We start from the raw sequence: 22,545 nt of genomic DNA, 5'->3' as shown, positions 1-22,545 counted from the left end.
AATCATTGCCAATAAAGCCTATTGCGGTTTCTAATGAGAACAAATAAAATTTAAGTTTAACAAGAAACAATTTAAAAGCCATTACATGCCAAGAACCAACCCTGGCCTTTGGACCCTGGAAACTAATTCTAAACCTTTAGTTTACAGAGATTAAAAACTGTCTAGAGACCAAGCGTTCCTCTGGCTCTCCTATGTCTGTTCTTACTCAGCTGTTACAAAGGTACCTTGTAAAAATCCTCCCACAGATCAGCGCCTGCCTCACTCAGTCACGTAGCCAGCCTGTAACACAACCAATCAGCTAGCAAGTCAGTCAATCAATTTAACAACCAGCCAATCATTTAGCCACTAAATCTTCCAGTCAGTAAGCCTGCTGGCCGTTTTCTCACCTCCTCGCTCTTCTTCGCACGCTGTCCTCCATGTAGGGCTGTAAAGCAGTGACACAGTGTGCCAGACCAGTGCAGTTATATCCCAAGGAACCCTTATTTAAAACCTCTTTCCAGTTTCAGCTTCCCTTCTTCTGCCTCCTCCGTCTTGGTAGCTTTGGGCGCCATGGGACCGTTTTTGCTGCCTCCTTAAAAAGTAGCTTCGACACTGCTAGCGACCATTACCGATCATTAAAAATGGATAGAATAAGAACGATGCTACTGGAGCAATGATAGCCTGTGGCAAACGCATTCATACTCAAACACACAAACACACACGCTCGTTGAAAATGCAGAAACACAACCTCACGTACAAGAAAATCACGGCAATAAGGTGGACAAGAAACACGTTGAATTACCATGTACAGCTTCTTTTACTGACAACAAAAACAACAGATAAACTTTATTTATATAACAGCTTTCACAGGTCATAAACCAGTGCTTCACCATGAAAGTGACATTTAAATAAACTACACAAAATGAAACATTTGAAAAATGTGGTATCCTTCGCCACATTTCTGTTCATTTCCACAGGCAAATGTCCTTATATTATGAAAATAAACAGTTTAAATTCTTTCACATGGACGCACTCGAACAAGCAAACACACTCACTCATGCAAGCTTGTGCACAGAAGGAAACACTGATTCACATACATATATTTAAAACAAACAAATTTGCTCTCCACTTGCAGCACTGTAACATTGTGAAATGCAGCCTATACGACTCTCGCATGGGTGCACATAGAAAAGCTGTGCTCACACACACACACACACACACACATGATGCTTAGACACTGGCACACACTTTTAGCTTACGTGTGGACATTTACACACAAAACGGCACCCGAGCACAAAGTAATCCCTTCGCTTCTCTCTCTAACACTCCCTGTTCTAACCTAAACCTGTGAGCAATTTTTGCTTGAAGGCTGATACCAAACCAAGCTACAGGCGACACAGGCTCTTTTTTCCCTTTAAAACAGTTTCACACATTTAAAACAAGCCCCGTGCAGTTTTTTTTTTTTTTGTTGTTGTTGTTGTTGTTATTTTTTTTGAGTAGCAAAGTTGTTAATCTTAGTGAAAGAGCATTAAAACCATGACCTGTTTGATAGGTAAGGCAGAACACACAGGCAGAAATAGAGAAAGACAGGAGAATGGGGGAGTGAAACACAAACTAAACAATATCAGCCCCCTTGCTAAACTGTAGAGAAACGATTACCGAGGCTCTATGTACAGTATTTCCCTCCGCGTGTGTCTCACTGTCTCGCTCTTCCCCTAAAATCACATTAACGGATGAAAGTAGCTTCTCCTGCTGCTGACTCGTTGCTTTGAAATGGAAATGCATCTCATTGGCTCCATATACTGTGTGCACACACACACACACACACACACGCACGCCAGCGCGCACACACACAGGGAACAGCGTTTGCACCTTTTCCCAAAACACTCACACAAAAAGTGGAGGCATGCTCAAACAGAGTCAAAAGCCCAGACTCACTCTGCCCTTAAACCATGGAACTAAGCGCGAGAAAAACTGAAATAACACTAATATAACATTAACAGACACATTAGCCTGCTTAATGTTAACCCGTTAGCCAGCTATTACCCTACAGCTGATATAAAATGTCATGCTAAAGAGCGGTGGCAAGGCAGAAAGAATTTAACAAAATGCTACAATAACAGAGACATTAGCCTTTAGATTCATTGGACAACAGCTCCAAATACACACATCTCCAGATGTCTAACAGAAAGTTAAAGTCATTTCTACCCTTTTCAGGGTAAAACTTTTTGTTCTGTCTTAAGACTTCAATTCCTCCAGCAAAATTCAACCTGGCCCGACTACAAACAAGGTGTTTATCCAAACACAATTAACTAACTTTAACTTTATAACTTTACCCTGTTTGTTTTTATGCTTTTAAAAATTATAATTTCACAATGTTTTTCTACTGTGAGGCTCTACAAGGCTCTTTCTCATCAACTAGCAAAATAAGATCAATATTACGACCAAAAGGCTAAATTTAAAAGGTAAGTGGTTGGAGCCACCATGGTGTTGGCAGAAGGAATGCCTTTGCTTAACTACACCCAGACTGTTCCCAAGTAATTAAATCATGCTGCCTACAGACTTGGAGGTCCTGCCGGTCACGAGCAACGTCTGAATAAAACAGTCTGTACGACAGCTGCATGCAAATGCAAATCGATATGTGCGTGGAGTATTTACTTCTTGAACCAAAGCTACAATAATTCATTCCACTACCATTAACACAGCAAACGAACTGAAAGAAATGGAAATTATGTACTTTGCTGAAATTGGTGAAAACATTCCATAGCTGCTGATGTTCTGAATAATCTGTCAAATTAAATTTGGATATTGGTTTTCATGGATGTCTTGTAGTCACACCACCCAATCTTTCATTATGAGCTCCATTTAAGAGGTTCATTTCATGCTTATTTTTAGAGTTGGCTGGCTGAGTAATCCAGTGTGTTATGAAATAACCGTCAACTCCCACCACAGCGAGGCATCAGCACAAGGTACAGAAAAACAGCCACAACTGCTTCTGAAGTAGAAGGATTAAACGAGTTTTAAGGGCGTACCGTTACTTGTATTATGATGCTGCAGGAATCTAGGCAACACGCTGCTTATTAGGTGCATGCAGTGTCGTCATCTGTTCAAACTGGACACTTAAGGGATAAGATGAAAAAAATTAAAGACACCAAAATGAAACTAGATGCTACTAGCCGTGCATAACAGACCAGCAAACAACAACAACACATAATGTTAATTATGTCGAGTTTCAAACTTACTTTAAGCTTTTTTGATAGTCAATGACCTTAACAGATCAGATTTATTAAAATACTTATTAAAAATGACAACCTTAAGGCAGGTATTGAACATATTTTCCATTAAGACCACATTTCTGTTTTAAAAACGTTTATCATTCTGGTAAAGTTTTGATTTTAAATGTCATGTTTTTATGACCTACAGGGAAAATAAAATTATCAAATTTAATAGAAATAAACACTTTCAAATGTCCACCTTTATGTAACATACAGCTCTGGAAAAAATGAAAAGCCCACTGCACTGCAGCCCCATGAAAAACCTCCTGCTTATTCCACCAAATACTGATTTCCAAACTCGTCCTGAGTTGGCTAGAAATGACACTACAACTATTGAACTATTGAAGACCTTTGTGGTGTGTATATATAGCTCTGGAAAAAAAATTAAGACCACCAATAATTGATTTCTGAACTCTTCTTGAGATAAAACATTAGTATTGTTGATTCTAAATTAACATGAACTTGTTTTCTTTTATTATCTGAGATCTGAAAACACTTCATCTTTTTAGTTATTTTCACCAGTTCTCTTTTTCTACAAATAAAAACTAAATCTTTGCTTTGAATTTCAGAGACATGTTGTCAGAAGTTCATGAAATAAAAAAACAATGTTCATTTTACTCATTTACCTATAAGGAGTAACATCAGGGAAATTCATAATTTTGCAGTAGTCTCTTATTTTTTAAGAGCTGTATATAAAAGTGTTTCACATAGTAGTAAAGTTCCTGAAATAAATGGATATTTCAATAATATTCTAATTTATAATATGGGTTTCCTTTATTTCCTCAGTTTGTATATTTTTCTTTCTTTCCTCACTTAAATCATGAACATATAGAGAGTTCTGTACATAATGTAGTATTTATTGCCAGAATGAAATATCTGAGTCCAGTCATTAATATCCCCACATTTTAAGGCCCTGTTTGTATATGCCTTTGGGTCACTTTAGTGAATTTCTCTCACGTAGCTAAGCAATAAATTTGTGCGCGACAGGGTTATGATGTCATTAGTTTATGCCCGACATTAAGAACTGAGTAACACAAGATGGAAAAGTCATTCCTGATTAATTGCATCTATTCAGGAATACATTTTCATTTTCCCTTTTGTGTTGTCTCCTCCTACATTCGAGTGCCTCTCCCCTCCTCTCATACTCAATCTCTCTTTAGCATACTGCCTTTGGTCTCTGCCTCAATCGCTTTCTCTGTCTTCACACACATTCCCCGTTTTTCTGTCCCAGTATTCCCCTCACTGTCTTCTTCCCCTGCGTAAGCATACTGTATGTAGGCCATGGCTCTTTTTAAAACCTGTGTAACTTCAACTAAATATTAAGTCAATTAACTCAAGGATCACACTATTTTCTTCATTGCTAGAATCATAAAAATTAAACATGTTTTAATGGTATATTCCTTATTTGCTCTTTGACAGCTAATTTGAATTTCTTTTCTATGTTGTGGATGTTATTTTGAAATCTAGATCTGGGATTTCAAAAAAAAAAAAAAAGAAGAAAAAGCATTGCTTCCACAATTTAATAAATATCTCCACATATCCATATTTTTCTTTTGACCACAGATCAAACGCAGACCCTTCGCTCTGTTGAACATCTGTGTACGATGTGCTAGTTAACTGTACTGAAGACTGTGTGTGTGTGTTTTTGCTCATCTCACTGGACAACCAGAAGCACTCTCAAGTGCCTGAAAATCATCAGTACTCAGTGAGAAGAGTCTCCTTTGCTCTTTGTCAAGCTCCGTTTGTTTAAAATGCGCTCTGTCTTTGGTGTGACTAAGGAGGATGAATTACAACACAAGCACCTGAAAACGCCAAACAGAACATTTTTTCTTCCGTCACCTGCAGCATGAGTTTGTCTGAACGCATGCGAGTCTTACAGTACATCTCTTCCTCACACAATTAAAAGCTACGGCTAAGCATTCCCAGGTTTCTCATACAGAGACCACAGGAAGTTAAAAGCAAACACATTCCCACTGAATTCCCAGCAAATACCCACGGCACCCCACACACTGCTACTATCGCAGCCTGTAAGCTTTGAACATTTTCCCTCAGGAAACTAGCTAAACTCAGTGGGGCTGCCATGTTTTTGAGTTAAAAAATGTTTAAAGTTGGCAGGAAATTTGAAGACATAGCCAGGTTATTATAAGATATTGGACGACAATTCTTAAACACCAACTATTAAGTCGTTAAAAAACACAAACATAAGAAAATACAATTGATATAAATATCAAGTTTTGCACTTCAGTTGTTTCATCTTAATTAAAGTGTTTTTTTAATCCTTTATCTATGACTTGTCACTTTATTTGCTGAAGATGTAGACCGACAGAATACACCTGACTTCAGTCTCCCTATGTGTTACTATGTTGCCATTGTGCTTCCAATCATTTCACCAAGGAGACTCTTCATCCTGTCTTCAAATCACTGTTACTGGTGCATATAATAAATTACGCTTAGCCTGGTGGGCTTATAACACACCAGGGGGGAAAAACCTGCTGTAAGGCTTGGAAAAATAACTTAAACAGTTAAAATGCTCTTTAACACAGTAAGTAAGTTCAAATGCTAGAAATGTACCAATTCCTGGTTCTAACAGTCTGATTATAAAACTCTGAGCTGACCAATTTAAAACCTTGTCTTCATAAGTAAATAGATTAGGCATCTCAAAAAATAACATTAATTTTGAAAAACAATGGATATGTTTATTTACATTTCATTCAAAAAATAACTTGTGAAAGTGATTTAAAGTCTACTCAAATATGTACAAAAAACACTAGAAATGAAATCCTGCTTCAATTGTAATTACTAAGCAGCATGACTTCAATGGTATTTTGACCAATTATCTCAAACTTTTAATGGTACCAAACCTTGAGCCAGAAAGGCCTCCTTGCCATCACCCTAAAGTTTAGCTCTTTCCACAAATTCTTTGATAAATTCAAATCAGATCTCTAGTTTCAGGGAAAGGTAAAATGCTGGGGGTGTGGGGGTTTGTTGTTTTTTAAAATCAGCCAGGGGTGTGAATAGTTTTGCTCTTAAGTTTATTAGTATTTATTTTCACAACTCCCAAAGAGCAAAAATCCACCATATGTCCCTGATCAATTCTCCATTTCTCAAAATAAAATTCAATGTGCTTAAAGTATAAACAAACTTTCCTCTGTTGTTTTAAGTGTTAGCTGTTTATTTAAAATTCATTTTTATCATTTTGTCTGCATACAGAAATGTCAAATTATTGTTTTATAAAAATTTACATATCTTTATAATGTTTATGTCATTATCTTACCAAATTTTAAACTGTATTTGTAGATGGCAACACATAGTTTAACGGAAACCTCTTAGAAGCCTACGAATCACTAAAGGTGAGCAGCAATTATTGCAAAGAGCTAATTGTCCTCTTCAAACTTAGTAAAAAAATGTGCTATTACTAGTAAGAAAAAGCTAAAACCATGGTAATAAAGACCAAAGAACCAATCGATGCATCATTGGTAAATATACAAAAATCACATAGACGCACCAATTCAGGAGACTTAAATTTTATTCCATAATGATTCGTAAAAGATGTCTTATGCAAGTGCTGGACATTCATGGTCACTTGTTTATAACTGTAACCCTTCAAAGAATTATCAGGAAAATCAAAGCAAAGATCCCAATAAATTAGGATGGCCTGGTGTCATACATGTTTTGAACCAAACCACCATGATTTTAAAGAAATAAATCCAATGATTTTAAGCATAGTGGAGTAAATGTCACTGCCTGAGGGGGTGGGAAGCTTGCATTTGTTGATTCGACCAAACCTTCTACGTCACATCAAAGGCTGCCTGAAAACAGCTGAAGAGGAAGCAGACCTTTAAACAGGATAATGATCCACAGCACACAAGGAAATCCACCAAGGAATGGCTTAAAAAGCAGAAATGGAGGGTTAATGGAAATGGCAGAGTTAAAGCTCAGATATGAATCCCACTGAAATATAAAGGGCAGGAAATGTGAAAACCATCAAGCACACCGCAGTCCAAGTTATCTTGTTTGAACGACCGGTCAACGTTCAGGTGGCTGGTGTCAAAGACAGGTGGGCAGGAATGCAGACCGCCCACAGTAAGGTCTGTCTGCTACATGCTGTGTATACCTCAATAAAAGAATAACCTCTTAATATACTTTTAAAAAATCTAAAATGTTTGCTAAATTACTGAGTGACATTTTGTTCACAAAGTGTTTAATGTCTCAAAAGCATCTAAAATCCATAAAGGCGTCCTTCTACTTTTATGACAATATGCAGAAAAGAGATTAATCAGAACAGATGTTCTGACTAATTTCTTTTAAGATGCAAGGCCTTCCAAAAGTATTCATACCGATGGGACATGTTTACAATTTGTTATTTTACAACCACAACTACAAAGATAAATTTTTATTGGGATTGTATGTAATAGACCAACACAAAGTAGTGGATAAATGTGAAAAGGAAAGTAAGAGAGACAAGGTCCAAAGTGTATTTTTTTAATAAATAATCAGACAATCTTTTATAAGTTTACTTGTGCCTCAATTTGTGTATTTACTTACATTCTACTAGTAGCAAAATTTAATTGCCTTGACTTCATTAAAAACATGTTTATTTCACTTTGATTTGTTTATGTAGAACCTTCTAACATTACCCAATGTTAGGCACAAAAAACTAAATTCATTATCTAAAAACACGGTTCACAATCCATCAAATTTGGTCATACATAAGAGAATATTCAATTCAATTTCATTAGAATGAATGATGTTTGGGAAATACACGAATAAAAACTAGAACGAGTCTTTACTGGGATCTATATTTTCATCTGTCACACAGAGAAAAATGTCATGAGTTGTGACACAAGAGGATGAAACAGTATTACTACGACACCATTCAGAAAAGAAAAAGTTAAAATCCTGGATCAGTGACAATAGTCAGTAAAAAAATGAAAACAAGCTATTCTTCTGATTGTTTATGTGGGATTTGTCGGTTGGATGCGTTACATAAACCAAATTGGATGCAACGGAAAAATAGAGAAGTAAAAAGAGCATCTCATATTTTTATTGGTCCACATGTATTAGCTTCCCTGACTTAGGTGTAAAATAATCTTTTAATTTTACCGTGTTTCTTCTGAAAGGAAATATGACAAAGATTTGTAGTTGCACTGCCAGAGAAAATCTGTGATGGAGAAAAGAAGCAAGTTGGCGCGCCAACATCAAAGTTCTGGAGCTCGTCGACAAACATTAGTGGTCAAAATACAAAAAGAGTCTGGAATTACAAGAAGAAAAAGAAATCCTTTGATTTCTTATATTTCAATGTTTTATCACATATTTGGGAGACACCCATCAGAGTCAAATGCATTAGTTCATTAAAAAAATTAATTCTAAAACTGAGGTGTGAATAATTTATGGTATGACTCAAGCACATAAAAGTTTTAACTTAAAGAAGAAAACCTTTTGCTAGTAAGAGAAAGCAATAAAAGTTTTAAAAAATTATTCCATGTTAATTTTCATTGATATTTACATATAATAAGCTGATATAAATACATTATTCAGTGAATTAAAAGGAATGAAAAGATTCCACATTTAACGACATTAAGGCGTTCAAACAACTTGATTGGAATGGATTTAATGCAGACTTGGTTTTGAAAGATGACGCTCTTTGTTGCCGTTTTCCATCTGTACAGTTTTAATTTTTTCCATCTCCCTGATCAACTCCTACACTGCGCCTGGTGGCAAAATAAACAAAAACAAAAATGATGTTTCTGTCACATCAAATTTACATCCCAATGGCAGGAAGTAATTGAATCCTAATTAAAATTTCATCTTTACAAAAATGGCCCAACAACAATTTACAACATTAAGTTGTTGTATTGTTGAGGTTCTGATGGTAGCGACACAGAGGACTTAGTTAAAATCACTTGTTTCTTTGCGTGGGATTCCCCCCCTGCATAAATACACATAAATTACATTTCATATTTTTGTGTGTGAGGCCAAATTTCTAGAAGCGGGCTACACTTCCTTTGTCCTATTTTGGTCATTTTTTTAAAACATAATTGTACCTTGGCACTGATCACTCCACCTGTACACCCGCTTCCCCTTGTGTTGTGTATTGTTGAATTTGTATCAGGCAGCCAGCTCTTTTTTAATTAACTGTCTTCACAAAGCCGGCGTGTGTTGATGTGTGCGTGTACATGCTTGTGTGTCCCTCCCATGTGTGATATTAGTATGCCAAGCAGGAGGACAGGCAGCTAGTTCCAATATCTTGTTGTTTGGCATTGATTCAATGTCAGCTAATTGTCACCTTGTGCATGCACTTTAGTTTGTTTGGGTGTGTGTGCATGTAAATACGTGCGTTTGGGTCTAAGTGTCCTTATTAACTTTAAAAAGCTTTGAAAAGCAGACCTTTTACCACTCCTCACTTCGAAAATGGAACAGAAATAAGTCATTGGGATGTCCCGTGTGTCACGTTGTGTGAGTGTGTTTAGTGAAGTGAGTGTGTGCCCAAGTGATTAACCAAGTGCTTCATAGTCCCAGTGGGAGTCTAAAATCTCAGGCATGTTATTGTCAGATGTGTGTGTCTGTTTGTGTGAGTGTGTGTTCCAAAAGTGCCTTTTGTCCAATCCCCTGTAGAGTGCAGTTAACGATATATCAATTATATTAGCACTAGCTGGGTTTAATGGGAATTATGATCACAGCTGGACATGCGGACAACTTGTTGATGGTTAGATGGAGGTTATTTTAATACAAATGACTGAAAAATGTGTGAATGCTTCAATGAAACAACCAACCATGTTTCTTTTGTTTTCATAATGATAGGCTTGTATTGAGCATAAAACTATTTTCAGCATAATATTGTCTTTTATGTTACGCTACACTTTTATATTTCTAAACTTAACATTTTGATATGTTGGGCTCATTTTATTTACCTAATAATCTTGTAAAAAAAAAAGCTACTTCAACATCTTTTTCATGTTAAGGAATTGGGCCAGGGTTTAGGTTTCTGTGACATCTTTAGCAGACATTTGCAGAACATCAATAATTACTTGACTGTTAAAACTTGCAGTGTGATGTCATTTACACTGTCTAAGAGGCTGGCAGCCATTTGCGGTTTGAGGTTTGACTAAATTAATTATTGCCACCCTCCCTTCTGTCTCGCCAGATGTCTGGATGCCCTTTAATTTTCTCGTATGTTGTCTCACATTGTGCAAGACATTATGTGAAAGGCTTTATTTATTACCATTATCGTGCTCTATTTAGTGATAGACTGAACAGGTTACTTCATACTTACTGTACATTTAGAGCAGCCTAATCTAATATACAGGAGCATCTCAATAAATCTCCATATCTTTGGAAAATGAATTTATTTCACTGATTCAATTCTGGTAAAGGTGAAGCTCATACATAGATCCATTGCACCTGGAGACATTTATTTTATCTGTTTCTAAGATTATGGGTGGTATAAATTTATTTTCATGCAATATTAGAATTAATGTTAATACACAAATATTAAATTAGTGAAAGTATGTAAGCCCAGTTTTGGTGCTTTCAGCAGTGTGGGTGGCTCCAAGTGCTTCTGGAAAACTAAATTAGCATCTTGATAAATTTGACCAGCACAGGGAAGCATGGAGGGCTGGAACACGGCTGAGCTGACTTTGGACTTGAAAGAAAGTAGCAGTGGACCAACACCAGCACATGACATGGCTCCTCAACTCAACACCGAGAGTGGACACTTCCCTCTGGGTTTGGGTCATTTGAATTCTGTGCCTCTCCTCTCTTTTTCCAGACTACAGGACTTTTACTTTAATGACAAACGAGGGCCTTGGAGCACTGAGCAACTATCCAGTCTTATTTCTCTTTAGCCCAGCTAAGAAACCTCTGACATTATCTGGCCTAGCACAGTCCTGAACAGTTGCAGCCCAAATTCCAGATATGGCTCTTTCTCACTCCAGTCACTCACTTATGAGCTTTGCTGTACAACCCTCTCAATGCTCTGGTTATCCCAGCTGCTTCTTCACCTTCATCTCCAACATTTTTCCTTCCACTCATCTACTAATAAGTTGGAATAAGCAATCTGAGTTTTACGCTTCTTTAGAAATTACTTTTTTGTAGATTTGCTCTTCTAGCAGAGGGTCTTATGGAAATCTGCCAAGTCAGCAGCCTTCTGCATGTTTGTATAATAATGTAACATTTCAGTATATTAAAAAAAAACCAACATTTTATTAAACATTTATAATACTTTATATGTTTGGGGAGCTGATTCTGGGGTCATAGTCATGCAAATTAATACAGATAAACACCTGGAATATCTTCTTGTGGGTAATGAATCTAATGAGTTTCAACTGCAAATCAATTAACTTTTCAATTATATAATAATTTATGCACACGTCTTGTAGATTCTAAAGAAGGGAGATATAATATATGATACAGCAAACAATTTCAAAACTCGTTTTTTGTGAAAATTGGACCATCTTAAATTTCATGGCAGATAAGCTGAGAATGAAAACGCGCGCACACACATTCAGGAAAAGAAATTGGACTTTAAGTTAAATCACAGGTGATAAGAAGCAGTTGCTTCAATCACAAACAGCCTAAAAGACCCTCTATCACATTCATCAACACACACGATTCCCCCTCAATCACACTTTCACTCAAATCCCTTTATTTCCAGGCTGACAGCTGGCATACATGCCTGCATACTGATACAGATGCCAATGCCAAACATACTCACTCTCATCCTCACACACACAGGCACACACACACAAACACACCACGAAGTAAGTCTATGTTATTCAGAATGGACATGCTGCTGAAATGTGCTATACAAATAAAATTTGATTGATTGATTGACTTATAAAAGGATTTTCAAAACTGGAAACATTTTCTTAATTTCAGGGTGATGATGAACTTGTGCATGGAGAGGGAAACTTTAAAAGACTCTTGGAGGGGGAAAAGCATTTCCAACAGGACTGAGGAGAAGTCCTCACAAAGAGGGCATTGATAAACAGAGTGGGGGAAATTTAACACTTTCTGCTTGATCTTTCTCCGTAGCTCAACTCCAGGAACTTCCAGTGCACATCACCTGCTGCACCACCGCTGATGCACAGTATCAGCCCCCACCATCAACCCCGAAGAGAACTGCTCCGCCACGAAAATCACGAATAACTCCGATCACGGGATTTCCTCTGATGAAAATCCCTTCCTGTCCGTCTGTAGACAGAAGGCTAACACGGGCTGAGCCTGCTGTCAAGCAGAGAGGATTTCTAACTCTTGCAGATGCTAAATGTGATCTGGCTGGTGTGGTGATTCATTCTGGAGTGGCTTGTGTTGGTTTTGCTGAGAATAGGAGGCCCTCGTCGCTCCAGATGTAGCACTGTGTCCAACTTGGCCGCGCAGCGCTCTCCCACCTCTCGAATGCGCAAACACAAAACTGTGCGGGCTTTAGTATCACGAACACGCACCGCCATGAAGACAAGACACACACGCAGAGGACTCGGACCTGAATGCGCGTGCGCAGCCAATCACACTCTGCCCGCGCACGCGCGCCCATCAAGCCTCCGTGTAGAAACTCCGTCACTCTCACATACCGACTCTGACTGTTGCTGCGGAGGTCCACGCATCACCTTCTTGAATCCGCGCACACGCAACGTCAAAATAAAATAACAATTAAAAAAAATAAATAAATAAAAAAAACACTGTGGCAACCTTCAACTCGCGCGCTCACGCAGTTACGCTCGCATGCGAGACGCAGATCCGCTAAAAACTCACCACTGGACGGGGAGAAATCCCCGACGAGGAGCCCCAACAGGAGGAGAAGCGGGAGGTCGAGTCTGAGTCCCCCCGATTTCTTCCCGATCGTCCTCCTTCTCATCAGTGGCGGCAGCGTCTCCGGCGCTCCCAAATCCGTCATTTTGCTGCTAAATAAATCCAAGCTGGCTGTTTTTTAAAGTCCTCTCCCCACCTTGCCGCTCTGCTTGGCTGAATGAAGCGGAGGGTGGGGGGGTAAAAAAAAAAAGGCAGCCCCTTTCCTCTTTTTTTTTCCCCTTATTAACAGAAAAGAAAGAAAGATCAATCACGAATATCCCTCTCGCACATGTCCATGTTAATGTTTGGACAGGACAGCAACCGGTGACGGGTTGACGGTCTAAGATCGGGCAGCACGCCGCTGGTGTGAGCTGTCATAGCAGAGAGCGAAGGAGAGAGGCGAAGAGAAGGAGAGATTCAGTGGAAGAGAGGAGAGAGATGGTCGGTATAGGTCCGCACAGCCCGGCGCGCCAACAACGACTGAGACTGGTGGAGGTGGAGGGGGAGGGAGAGAGGCGCAAAGAGAAGCAGAGGTTGGTCTGAGACGGGAAAAGAGAGAGGGGGGGGGGACTGGAAAAGAGGAAGAGGAAAAGCAGGTGAAGATATTCGCGCAAACAAGAAGAGAGGGTAGAAATGATAATGAAGGGAATAAAAGAAAGACGAGGGCAGGAAGGTTGAAGCAAAAGAGCGAGAAGAGAAAGGAAAGGGAAGTGTGAGAAAAGTGAAAAGGGAAGAGAAGAGAACAATGTCAAGGAGCAAGGCATTAAAGAAGCTATAAACAGGAGAAAGAGGCTAATTTGAAGAATGAAAGGGGGTATGGTAGGAGGGTGGCAGGAAATTAAAAAAGGAAGGGAGGAGATGGGATGCAGAGGGGAGAAGCGAAAAATGCAAACATGGGGGTGCAAAAGTAGGAAGTTAATGGGGGGGGTTCAGCGGATCAGCAAATAACTCCATAAGCTTCAACACATATGCAACAAATATCCCACTTTCCTCATCACCTGGGTTGTTTCCATAATCACCACTTGATAGTGTCTGTCTGACTAGACCCCAACGAGAGACACAAGCCAGTTATTGATCCCAACTCCCTGGTGGCATGTGTGAAGGATCACACTAATAAGATTACAATGCTACAAACACATCATGAAGAATTAGCCGACTGAGCCAGTAAGACAGCCAAGAGCAGCTTCACTTTAGATTTGTCCTTAGAAAAGGAGTGAAACGAAGGCCTTCACTCCATGACAAGAAGAAATGTAACTTTGTGACATCCCTCTTAACTCTTTGTGGCGTAGAGATGAGGATTCATCCCTTGTTATCGTCCCCACAGCAACGCTCAAAAGTTGCCTCCTACTTTAATAACTTTAATCAAACATTTTGTTCATCTCACATTTGATCAAATATTTACTCTCCAGGTTATGAATAATCCTCATGATTCGTTTCAATATTTATCTATATGAGAAGAAAGATTAAATTCAAACAAATCCATGTTTAGACATCCTAACGTAGGATTTAGAGGCTAAAGTTGTCTGTGTTGTGTTGTTGTAGCTCTTCTTAACAACATTTTTCACAATAATGTGTCACTAATCACTCATGTTGTAGATCCACATAAGCAGATTTCAGATAGTTTACCTCAACTTGGATGTCTTATCTGGTGTGTTTCTGTGCAACTTGATTCAGGTGTGTTGGACCTGAAGACATCTAAAAGCTGCAGGACATCGACCCATGAGGCCCAGAGTTGCCTTAGAAGAAGGCCCTCTTTTAGTTAGTGACTGTGTGTGTGTGTGTGTGTGTGTGTGTGTGTGTGCGTGTGCGTGTGCATGTGTGTGTGTGTGTGAGTGTGGGTTGAGCCATTTCACAGCATTACTGTGAGTCATCCATCAAGCTGGTAGCTCTCTGTACATTGGGCTACTTCAGTCATTATATATATGTGTGTGTTTGTGTGTATGTGCTTCATTCTTCATGTTTTCAGCAATATATACAATGTAAAAACGACTATATATACATGTGATAAAAAGTTCAGACAGAGACAGACAGACAATTTGCGGTAAACATAGTTCAACACCACGGACAGTTCCCTACCACAGCTCAGTGTAGTACGGCTGCCATCTTCTGGTCAACAATATATTGCAAGAGAAAGACTAATGAAGCAGAAATAATAATAATAATAAAAAAAAAACCTATAAAACACCAGTTTAAACTACATGGGTTTTACAATGTTTGTATATATGCATGTGATCATAACTCCGTCTTCAAAGAGTAACGTTTGTCAAAGTGGTTCTGTTTTTGCCCATTATCTTCACGACTGGCTCGGATCGGAGTTCAAAGTTGGCTAAAGTTTATAATGTCTTCTGGGACTAAGCTAACAAATTCCCTTCTCAAAGAGCACCATGCCATTGAATAAAAGCTCTTATGTCTTTGAGGGCGCTGCTGTTTACTGCGGGTGCAACAGGAACATGAAAAGGTACACGGTGCCAGGAACGATCGTGCATCTATATTAACAGGATGGAGTTGAAGAGCTTTGCATCCTAATTGATGAAAGAAGAGAGGAAAACTACTAGATAAAGTAAGCAATCAATGACACCAACAACATTCTTAAAAAAAACACAGATGAGCTTTTATGTTTTCAGGTTAAGTTCTTCTGTTACAGAGAAACTGAGATACTTCGGATGGGGAAAGAGCATTAGCAAGCAGATAGCGCACAGACAGTGTGGATGTGAACTGAAAACCAAAGAATGAAGCAAAACATCTTATTGCTGCAGGTAAAAATCAATGCATTTTATTTTAGCCCTCATTATCCCAAAGATATTAAAAAAGCACACCCAGGTATAAACTATAATTTTCTAAAATGTTTTGAGAAAACCCTGCCAGAAATGTATGCTTTAACAAGGCGGCCTCATTAATATACAAGCTGAACAAATTTTTCCCTCTACATTTTTTTTAATTGAAAGAATTTAACATATTGTTCTGTCTTAATTGCACAAATCAAAACTTGCATTACATATTATAATATAGCACCGATATCCAACCTCACAATATGTACAACCACAGATAAAGTAAACTGCACAAATATCCATGGTCTGAACAGCCTAATCAGTAAAACTGAATGAATTGTCCCCACTTGCCAAATTTAGGTCTGGACTTTGATTAGGCCATTCTGATACACTAATGTGTCTTGATTTAAACATTTGACATTTTTGAATATCAACATGAAAAAAGGTTGTGAATCCTTTTGCAGTGGATTGTATGAAATGTAATAAAGATACATTTTTGCCATTGAAATTTGTAATAAAAAGAGTTGGAAATATTCAGTAAAGTTTTTTAAATATATTTTTCTTCAAAGGTTCGAGGGGTAAAAGGGCTAAAGCTCTAACAGAGACCGCCTTCATCTTTTCTCCATCATAGAAAGAAAAAGCTCACATCAAAGTATATAAAGATGAAATATTCCAGCATTTCAAACAACATCTTATAGTACAATAAAATATACATTTTACTGTCTGCTCAGCATTTGGTTTTGCAGTCAGCACTGACCTCTGCTTCAAGATTGCAGCAGACTCACAAAATCTTTATCTTTTTGTGGAAACCAGTGGGTGTGTCTTTCACTAATGTCAGATAATAAACAGAATTTTCCATTTCAGTACCTTATTGCTGTACAGTTATTAGGGTTAATGTGAAAATACCTTTTAGCTCCAACACTGAGAAAGCTTATTGGAATTTAAATGGTATGAAAATAAAAAATATGCATGAATCCGAGTCAAATATTTTTGACTCGGATTCAGTAATTAGCAATTACTGGCTAATTGCAGTAATTTTTAACACATAATAATCATAAGAATGAACTAAGAATGAAATCCCTTCAAGTAATATGGGAGGATTTTGGCCACAATCTTGTTACTATGAGGAGAAACTGAATTGGAGTCTTTACTATGGTAATCTCTTTTTAAAACCAAGAAATACTAAGAAGGGAAAGATTAGGGATTTTTTTTTTTTCAATGGCCATCTTTAACTTACCTATAATTTGGTTTATTGTTTAAGTAAAAAAAAATGAAAAGATGTTTATTTTGCTTGAACAATTCACAGTGTTAATTTACTTATGAATTTCCCATTAATCTTTAGGTTTGTAATTATGCAGGGTGGATTGACTGTACAACATCAAATTTAAAATAATTTTAAAAACATGAACCGAGTGATGTTGGTCAAAATCGGGTCAAAATTATTCAAGCAGGGTCAAAAGTAAACATACAGTCCAGTTAATATTTGATTGAATAACCAATAATAAGTTGCAGTTTCACCAACAAGTTGCTTCTGCTTTTATATTTTAACAATCTAAGGGCTGGTTTGGATCTTTTCGCAAAAAGAAACATCTGTGAAAGATCTGAATAACTTGGATAATCGTCTGTCCAGGATCTGAGGATGGTAGGCTCCAAATGATCTTTCAATACAACTTTTTTATGTTACGATGAGCTTCTCAGTTTTATCCCGTTTTTCTGAGTATAGGTTTATCAATGAAGTAAAAAAATATATTTTTATCCCGACACATTATCTAACCTGTACAGTCAGTATTGCTCACCAACCAGGTGGTACATAAATACATGTATGGTATATATTTGACCCAACATATAATTGACCCAATATATGATCTAAATCTTAATTTCTGCATGACAACTTAATAACTGGAGACAATAAGTCTCCAAACATGTTCATTTCTTGACAAACATAATTTATTGTAAAATTTGTGAGACAAAATATTATTTTCATAATAATTTTATGTGTTCATAAATGTCATGATTAAAACCAACCAACCAGCTGGTTGTGATGACCCTAAATGCGATTTTACGTTAATTGTCGCTATGCGATTCTTAATTTTATTCTGTTATTGAAAACTCTTAGAGCTGATTTCAAAATCGTACATTTTTTTGTATTAATAAAAGCGTTAGGCTTCTCCTTTTGTTTATTTGTACTGTACAAACAGTGACATTAAGCTCATTTACTGCAGTTTAAAATGAAAAGATCAGTTTTTCAGTATGTAGCTGGTGTGCTTGCTTAAAAGTCGTACTTTATTTAAATGACTTGAACGCTGGGTATCCCTCAGCATAGTGTATCTTGCTAAGTCAGGGTCAACAGTGGAGGACTTTAATTGACTTAACTTGAGTCCCTGAAGACTAAGAAAACCAGAACATTTTAATGAGTGTAGGTCCAAGGTGAGTCCCTTTATTTATTTAAGTCGTGAGAAAAAAGTTTCAGACATCTTTTTTTAGATGGGTATGTTGAGTGCTGGATCCCATCCAAGTTTCCTTCAAGTGTCTTTGCAGTCAAACACAATGCACGCAGTCTGGAGGGAAATTATGTGCTCCGTGATGTGTATTCAGGTATTCACTGTGTGTCAGCATATGTGTGTGTGTGTGTGTGTGTGTGTGTGTGTGTGTTTAAGTCAGAGTTAATAAGGAACATACCTTTTTGACTGTAAAAGCTCAAGGTTTAAACATTATGGTGTTTCAAATGGCAAAAATCTGGCGGAGGTACAGAAGTGGAACAAAACTGAAGCAGTTTAAGACAAAGATCACAGACTGATCACAGAGCCAACTTTTTTAGAAAGTCAGATGTTTAAAAAAAATAAAATAAAATAGTGGAGACATAAAAGAAAAGCCAATGAAGAAGCGGAGAGAAGATATGCCAAGAGGATGCAAGACTGATGTTGATTCTGGAAAGTTCCCAACAAAAACACCTGGCCTCCTAATTAAAATTTCAACTCTTCTTCTCCAGTAAAAAACGAGTCCTTTGTGACACATGAACCTGGGATACACCCGCTGATTTTAAACACAACATAAAACCCTTAATTAGCTACAGGAAATGAATAACTACACCAGGTTCAACATCTTGCTGCATGTTTGGCACATCCTTATGAAACCATAGTCACCCTGCAGATTTGGATATCAGCAGGGCTTTTATTAAGGATTGGTTTGAGGGCTGTAACAACCAACATCTTGGCTTTAATTGACTGAAAGAGATGGATAGGCATTATATTTTACATGCATCATGGGCTGTTTGGAAAGTAATGATGCCGATCAACATTTATGCTCACTAAGGTGAAATTTAAAGGAAGATAACCTGATCAGACTGGTTTGGAGAAACAAAATAGAGGTAAAATTACAGTTTGTTTGAAATTATTTACATTGTACCAATTAAAAGCTAAAGGAAAAATTACATAAGGAACATTATGCATAAAAAAGATCAAATCTCTTCAGTTTGCAAAATTCAACTATAGGTGCAAATTTATTTCAGATCAATGAAATCCAGGATCCAATTGAAATTCTAGTGCAAAAAAATCTAATTCAGTTAATCACCTACTTTCTTATTGATTTTACATCTGAGCAAGTGTTGCTGATTTTGCTCAAAGTTGAGCAATCATGTTGCAACAGCGGAGCAAAACAACTCTTTATTAACAGGAATAAACCTCCAGCAGAACCAGATCAGGATGAGTGACCCATCTGGCCCAGTGATCATTATTAATATTCACAACTTGACTGTACGCCACCTGGGCTTAGATCAAATAAACCGACTATTACAAATATATATTTATGCTTGAGGTTTGATTACTATCAAAACATGTGTTGCTCTAAAATTCAAAGTATAGGAACATTTATATTAGCTTTGAATGTTTCAGTGCTTTGAGGCATTCAAAGTGTCCCAATCAGTTGGCTTCGTAACAACAACAGAAAAATAATTTCTCATTCTCACTAGATGCTAAACAAATCTTTACAGGATAAAAAAAAAAAAAACACAGAATTGAGATCAAAATAGGAGTGGGTCTTTCCGGTCCTTCGGCACTGGGTTTGTGCTCGTTGCAGAGCAGTGTTTCTTAATGTCGGACCTCAGGGAACACTGCCCTGCATGTTTTAGGCGTTTCCCTTCTAACAAGCTTCTGCAGCACTTAATGGCATTCAGAGGAGGTCATGCAATCATATGAATCTGTTCTGGAACAGAGACGCATGTAAAACATGCAGGGCAGCGGTCCCTGAAGATCGGACTTAAGAAACACTGTCGTAGAAGAATCACTGGATTTAAACGAATGAATAATGAGCTGAATAGTTTGGACCTTGATGACGGAGCAAAGAGATAATCTAAACCCTTTAAATTAGCTGTCGGGACACATATTTCAAATGTACGTATATTACAGAGAGGGCTGAGCTCTGAAGACTGACTGGACAAGAACAGCAAACTACAACCAGTATAACAGAAAAAGTGCAAACAAAAACAAAAAAAGCACCGTCATAACGGCTCTCAGTCAGAATAAAAATAGTTTGATCTGATTAATTATTTGTTAATTACTGCGAAACCAAATCTAAAACGTACTGTCCACTGATTTGATCTGTCTAACGCCGTGGAGATTAAAAATTTCTTCCAAGAAAACTTAGATGTAGAGCTTTGTGGCAAAAGTGTTGGCTTATTAAAACAAATAATCCTGGTCCTAAAGGGCCGGTGTCTTAGACGTCTCCCTGGTCCAACACACTTGAATCCAAGAGGTTTTTCACTTCTTTCTAATAAAAACCTCTTTTTTTTAGTATCAGGCCAAGAAATCTTTCAAAAAGGCCCCATCCATACAGCTTGAAGTTGTAGCTCAGGTTAAAGGTGGCTATTGGCTGAAGCATATAAAACACTTATAAATTACATTTCTGTAATTTTATTCAAGAACTGACGGGAATATGTTTCAAGCATTTATTTCTGCTGACTTTGATGATTATGGCTCAAACCTAAAGTATTAGCTGTGGTTGAGTTTCATTAAAATATTGAATATGATCAATAGATAGAATAATAATCCATGGCCTATTGAGACTTTTTAATTGACCCTTTCTACAAGAAAGGCAACCCACAACATAATTGGTAAAGAAGCTTTCTGTTCACTGAATGCTTGATCCAAGAATATTAATGGAAGATTAAGAGGAAGGACAAAGCCTGGTATAAAAACAATAACTGAACTCTGAAAAGGATTGTGAAGCAAAAGAGGCTGGAGAGATTCAATAGAGTTGGTCCTTCCAGAACCACCAGACATACAGTATCTAGTAATTCAAGTCGCTCCAGAAAAAGCATCTTACCTGAGCAAAGAGACTAGACTGCTGCTCATTAGCATAATGGCCTCTTTTCAGAATAAAGCACATTTTCATTATGAAATCAAGGTCCCAGACTCTGAAAGAATAGTGTAAAGTGGCACAGAAACCATGTTGCTCGCATTCCACCGAAAGGTCTTCAGAGGGCAACCATGTCATCTGCTGGTTTTTGTCCTCTTTGTTTTATCAGTCAATATTAGAGCACTTCATGCTTCTCTCTGCTGACAAGCTTTAAATATGAGCTGATTTAATTTTCCAGGTGGCACCTGCTCACGCTGTCAAATTACCAAAACCCGTTTTAATGACCATGGCATCATAAAGCTTGACTCGCTAACAAATTCACCTCACCTAAGGCCTAAAGAGAACCTTAATGCACAAGCTGAAGGCTCTTATTAAACCTACATGAGCTTCCATAACAAAACAAAGAAAAAAACTGATCACTTCCAACAAGAAATAGACTAACCAAATATTTAGTGTATAAACTCCTGACAAAATGGTAAAGACTACATTTTTTTAGAAAAGTTGACTCTTTAACAATGTCAAAATGTATAGCATCTTATTATTTTAAAGTTATTCATATTGCTTTAGCTATTGCTTGACATGCTATCCAGGGTTTGTTTGTGATTTCCTTGTAAGTACTCACCATTGCTTGTTGAGAACAGGTGCATGGGAGCGGCTGGCCCGTCACTTCCTGTTTGTATATCTGGATGACGTCACTGATTACATCACTGGGTGAAACCAAGTGAAGGATTTTCTTCTTCTTTTTCTTTTTGCACAGTATTATTTGTTCTCTTCAAAGTAACTTTGAGCATGGAGTGTTTTATTTTACAAACCACTTAGTTTTGTAGACGAGTTTGTAAATTTGATTAATAATCTTATTCTTGTTTCTTTGTTTACATTAGTCAAATGGAACAGGCTGAAGAGGCTGAGGTGTGTACAAACGGTAAGCTTTTGTCAACTAAGAGCTTAGTTGTGGATTTGAACTTGAAAAAAAGCAAAAATGATTTTGAGCCAAGTTAAATTATATACGAAGAGGAAATGGCAAGAGCAGTGGGACAGCGGAGGCAAGGCAAGATATTATTATCGTATCCAAAATAAAGGCTGTGAATTTAGCAAAAACACAAAGTTGATGGTGTCATATCAAAGATGAGATTTGGTCACATTGGATTAAACAGCATGCTTGAAATAATCACTAAACATTTTTGCTGGATTAAGTGAATATTGTGGACAAATTGAAATAGGGGAGCATATATCTTTAGATTGTAATAAATATTCAAATGAGACAGATGTATTAGTCAGAAAACTTTACAGCAGTAAAAGTAGATTAGGGATAAGGGAACTACTTCAAAGATAATGGGATAAAGTTTTTGTTAACTTTTATAGTTATTTTTAAAGAACGGGTACTT

At 37.4% G+C, this 22,545-nt stretch overlaps 1 protein-coding gene across 1 annotated transcript in view; it reads right to left on the bottom strand.

Annotated features, from left to right (window-relative positions):
- The window catches only part of LOC122842636 (CUB and sushi domain-containing protein 1-like), a 415,097-nt gene extending 393,288 nt beyond the window's left edge, over positions 1-21,809 (bottom strand). The window contains exon 1 of the mRNA XM_044136693.1: positions 21,783-21,809. Coding sequence (XP_043992628.1) covers positions 21,783-21,807 — 25 coding nt within the window. The 5' untranslated portion in view covers positions 21,808-21,809. The remainder of the gene's footprint in view (positions 1-21,782) is intronic.
- Positions 21,810-22,545: the final 736 nt, after the last annotated feature.

Source organism: Gambusia affinis, linkage group LG02 (genome assembly GCF_019740435.1).
Source record: "Gambusia affinis linkage group LG02, SWU_Gaff_1.0, whole genome shotgun sequence".
In the NCBI taxonomy this organism is placed as follows: Eukaryota; Metazoa; Chordata; class Actinopteri; order Cyprinodontiformes; family Poeciliidae; genus Gambusia; species Gambusia affinis.
Note: the sequence above shows the minus strand (reverse complement) of the source record. Positions and strands in the feature narration are given on the sequence as shown.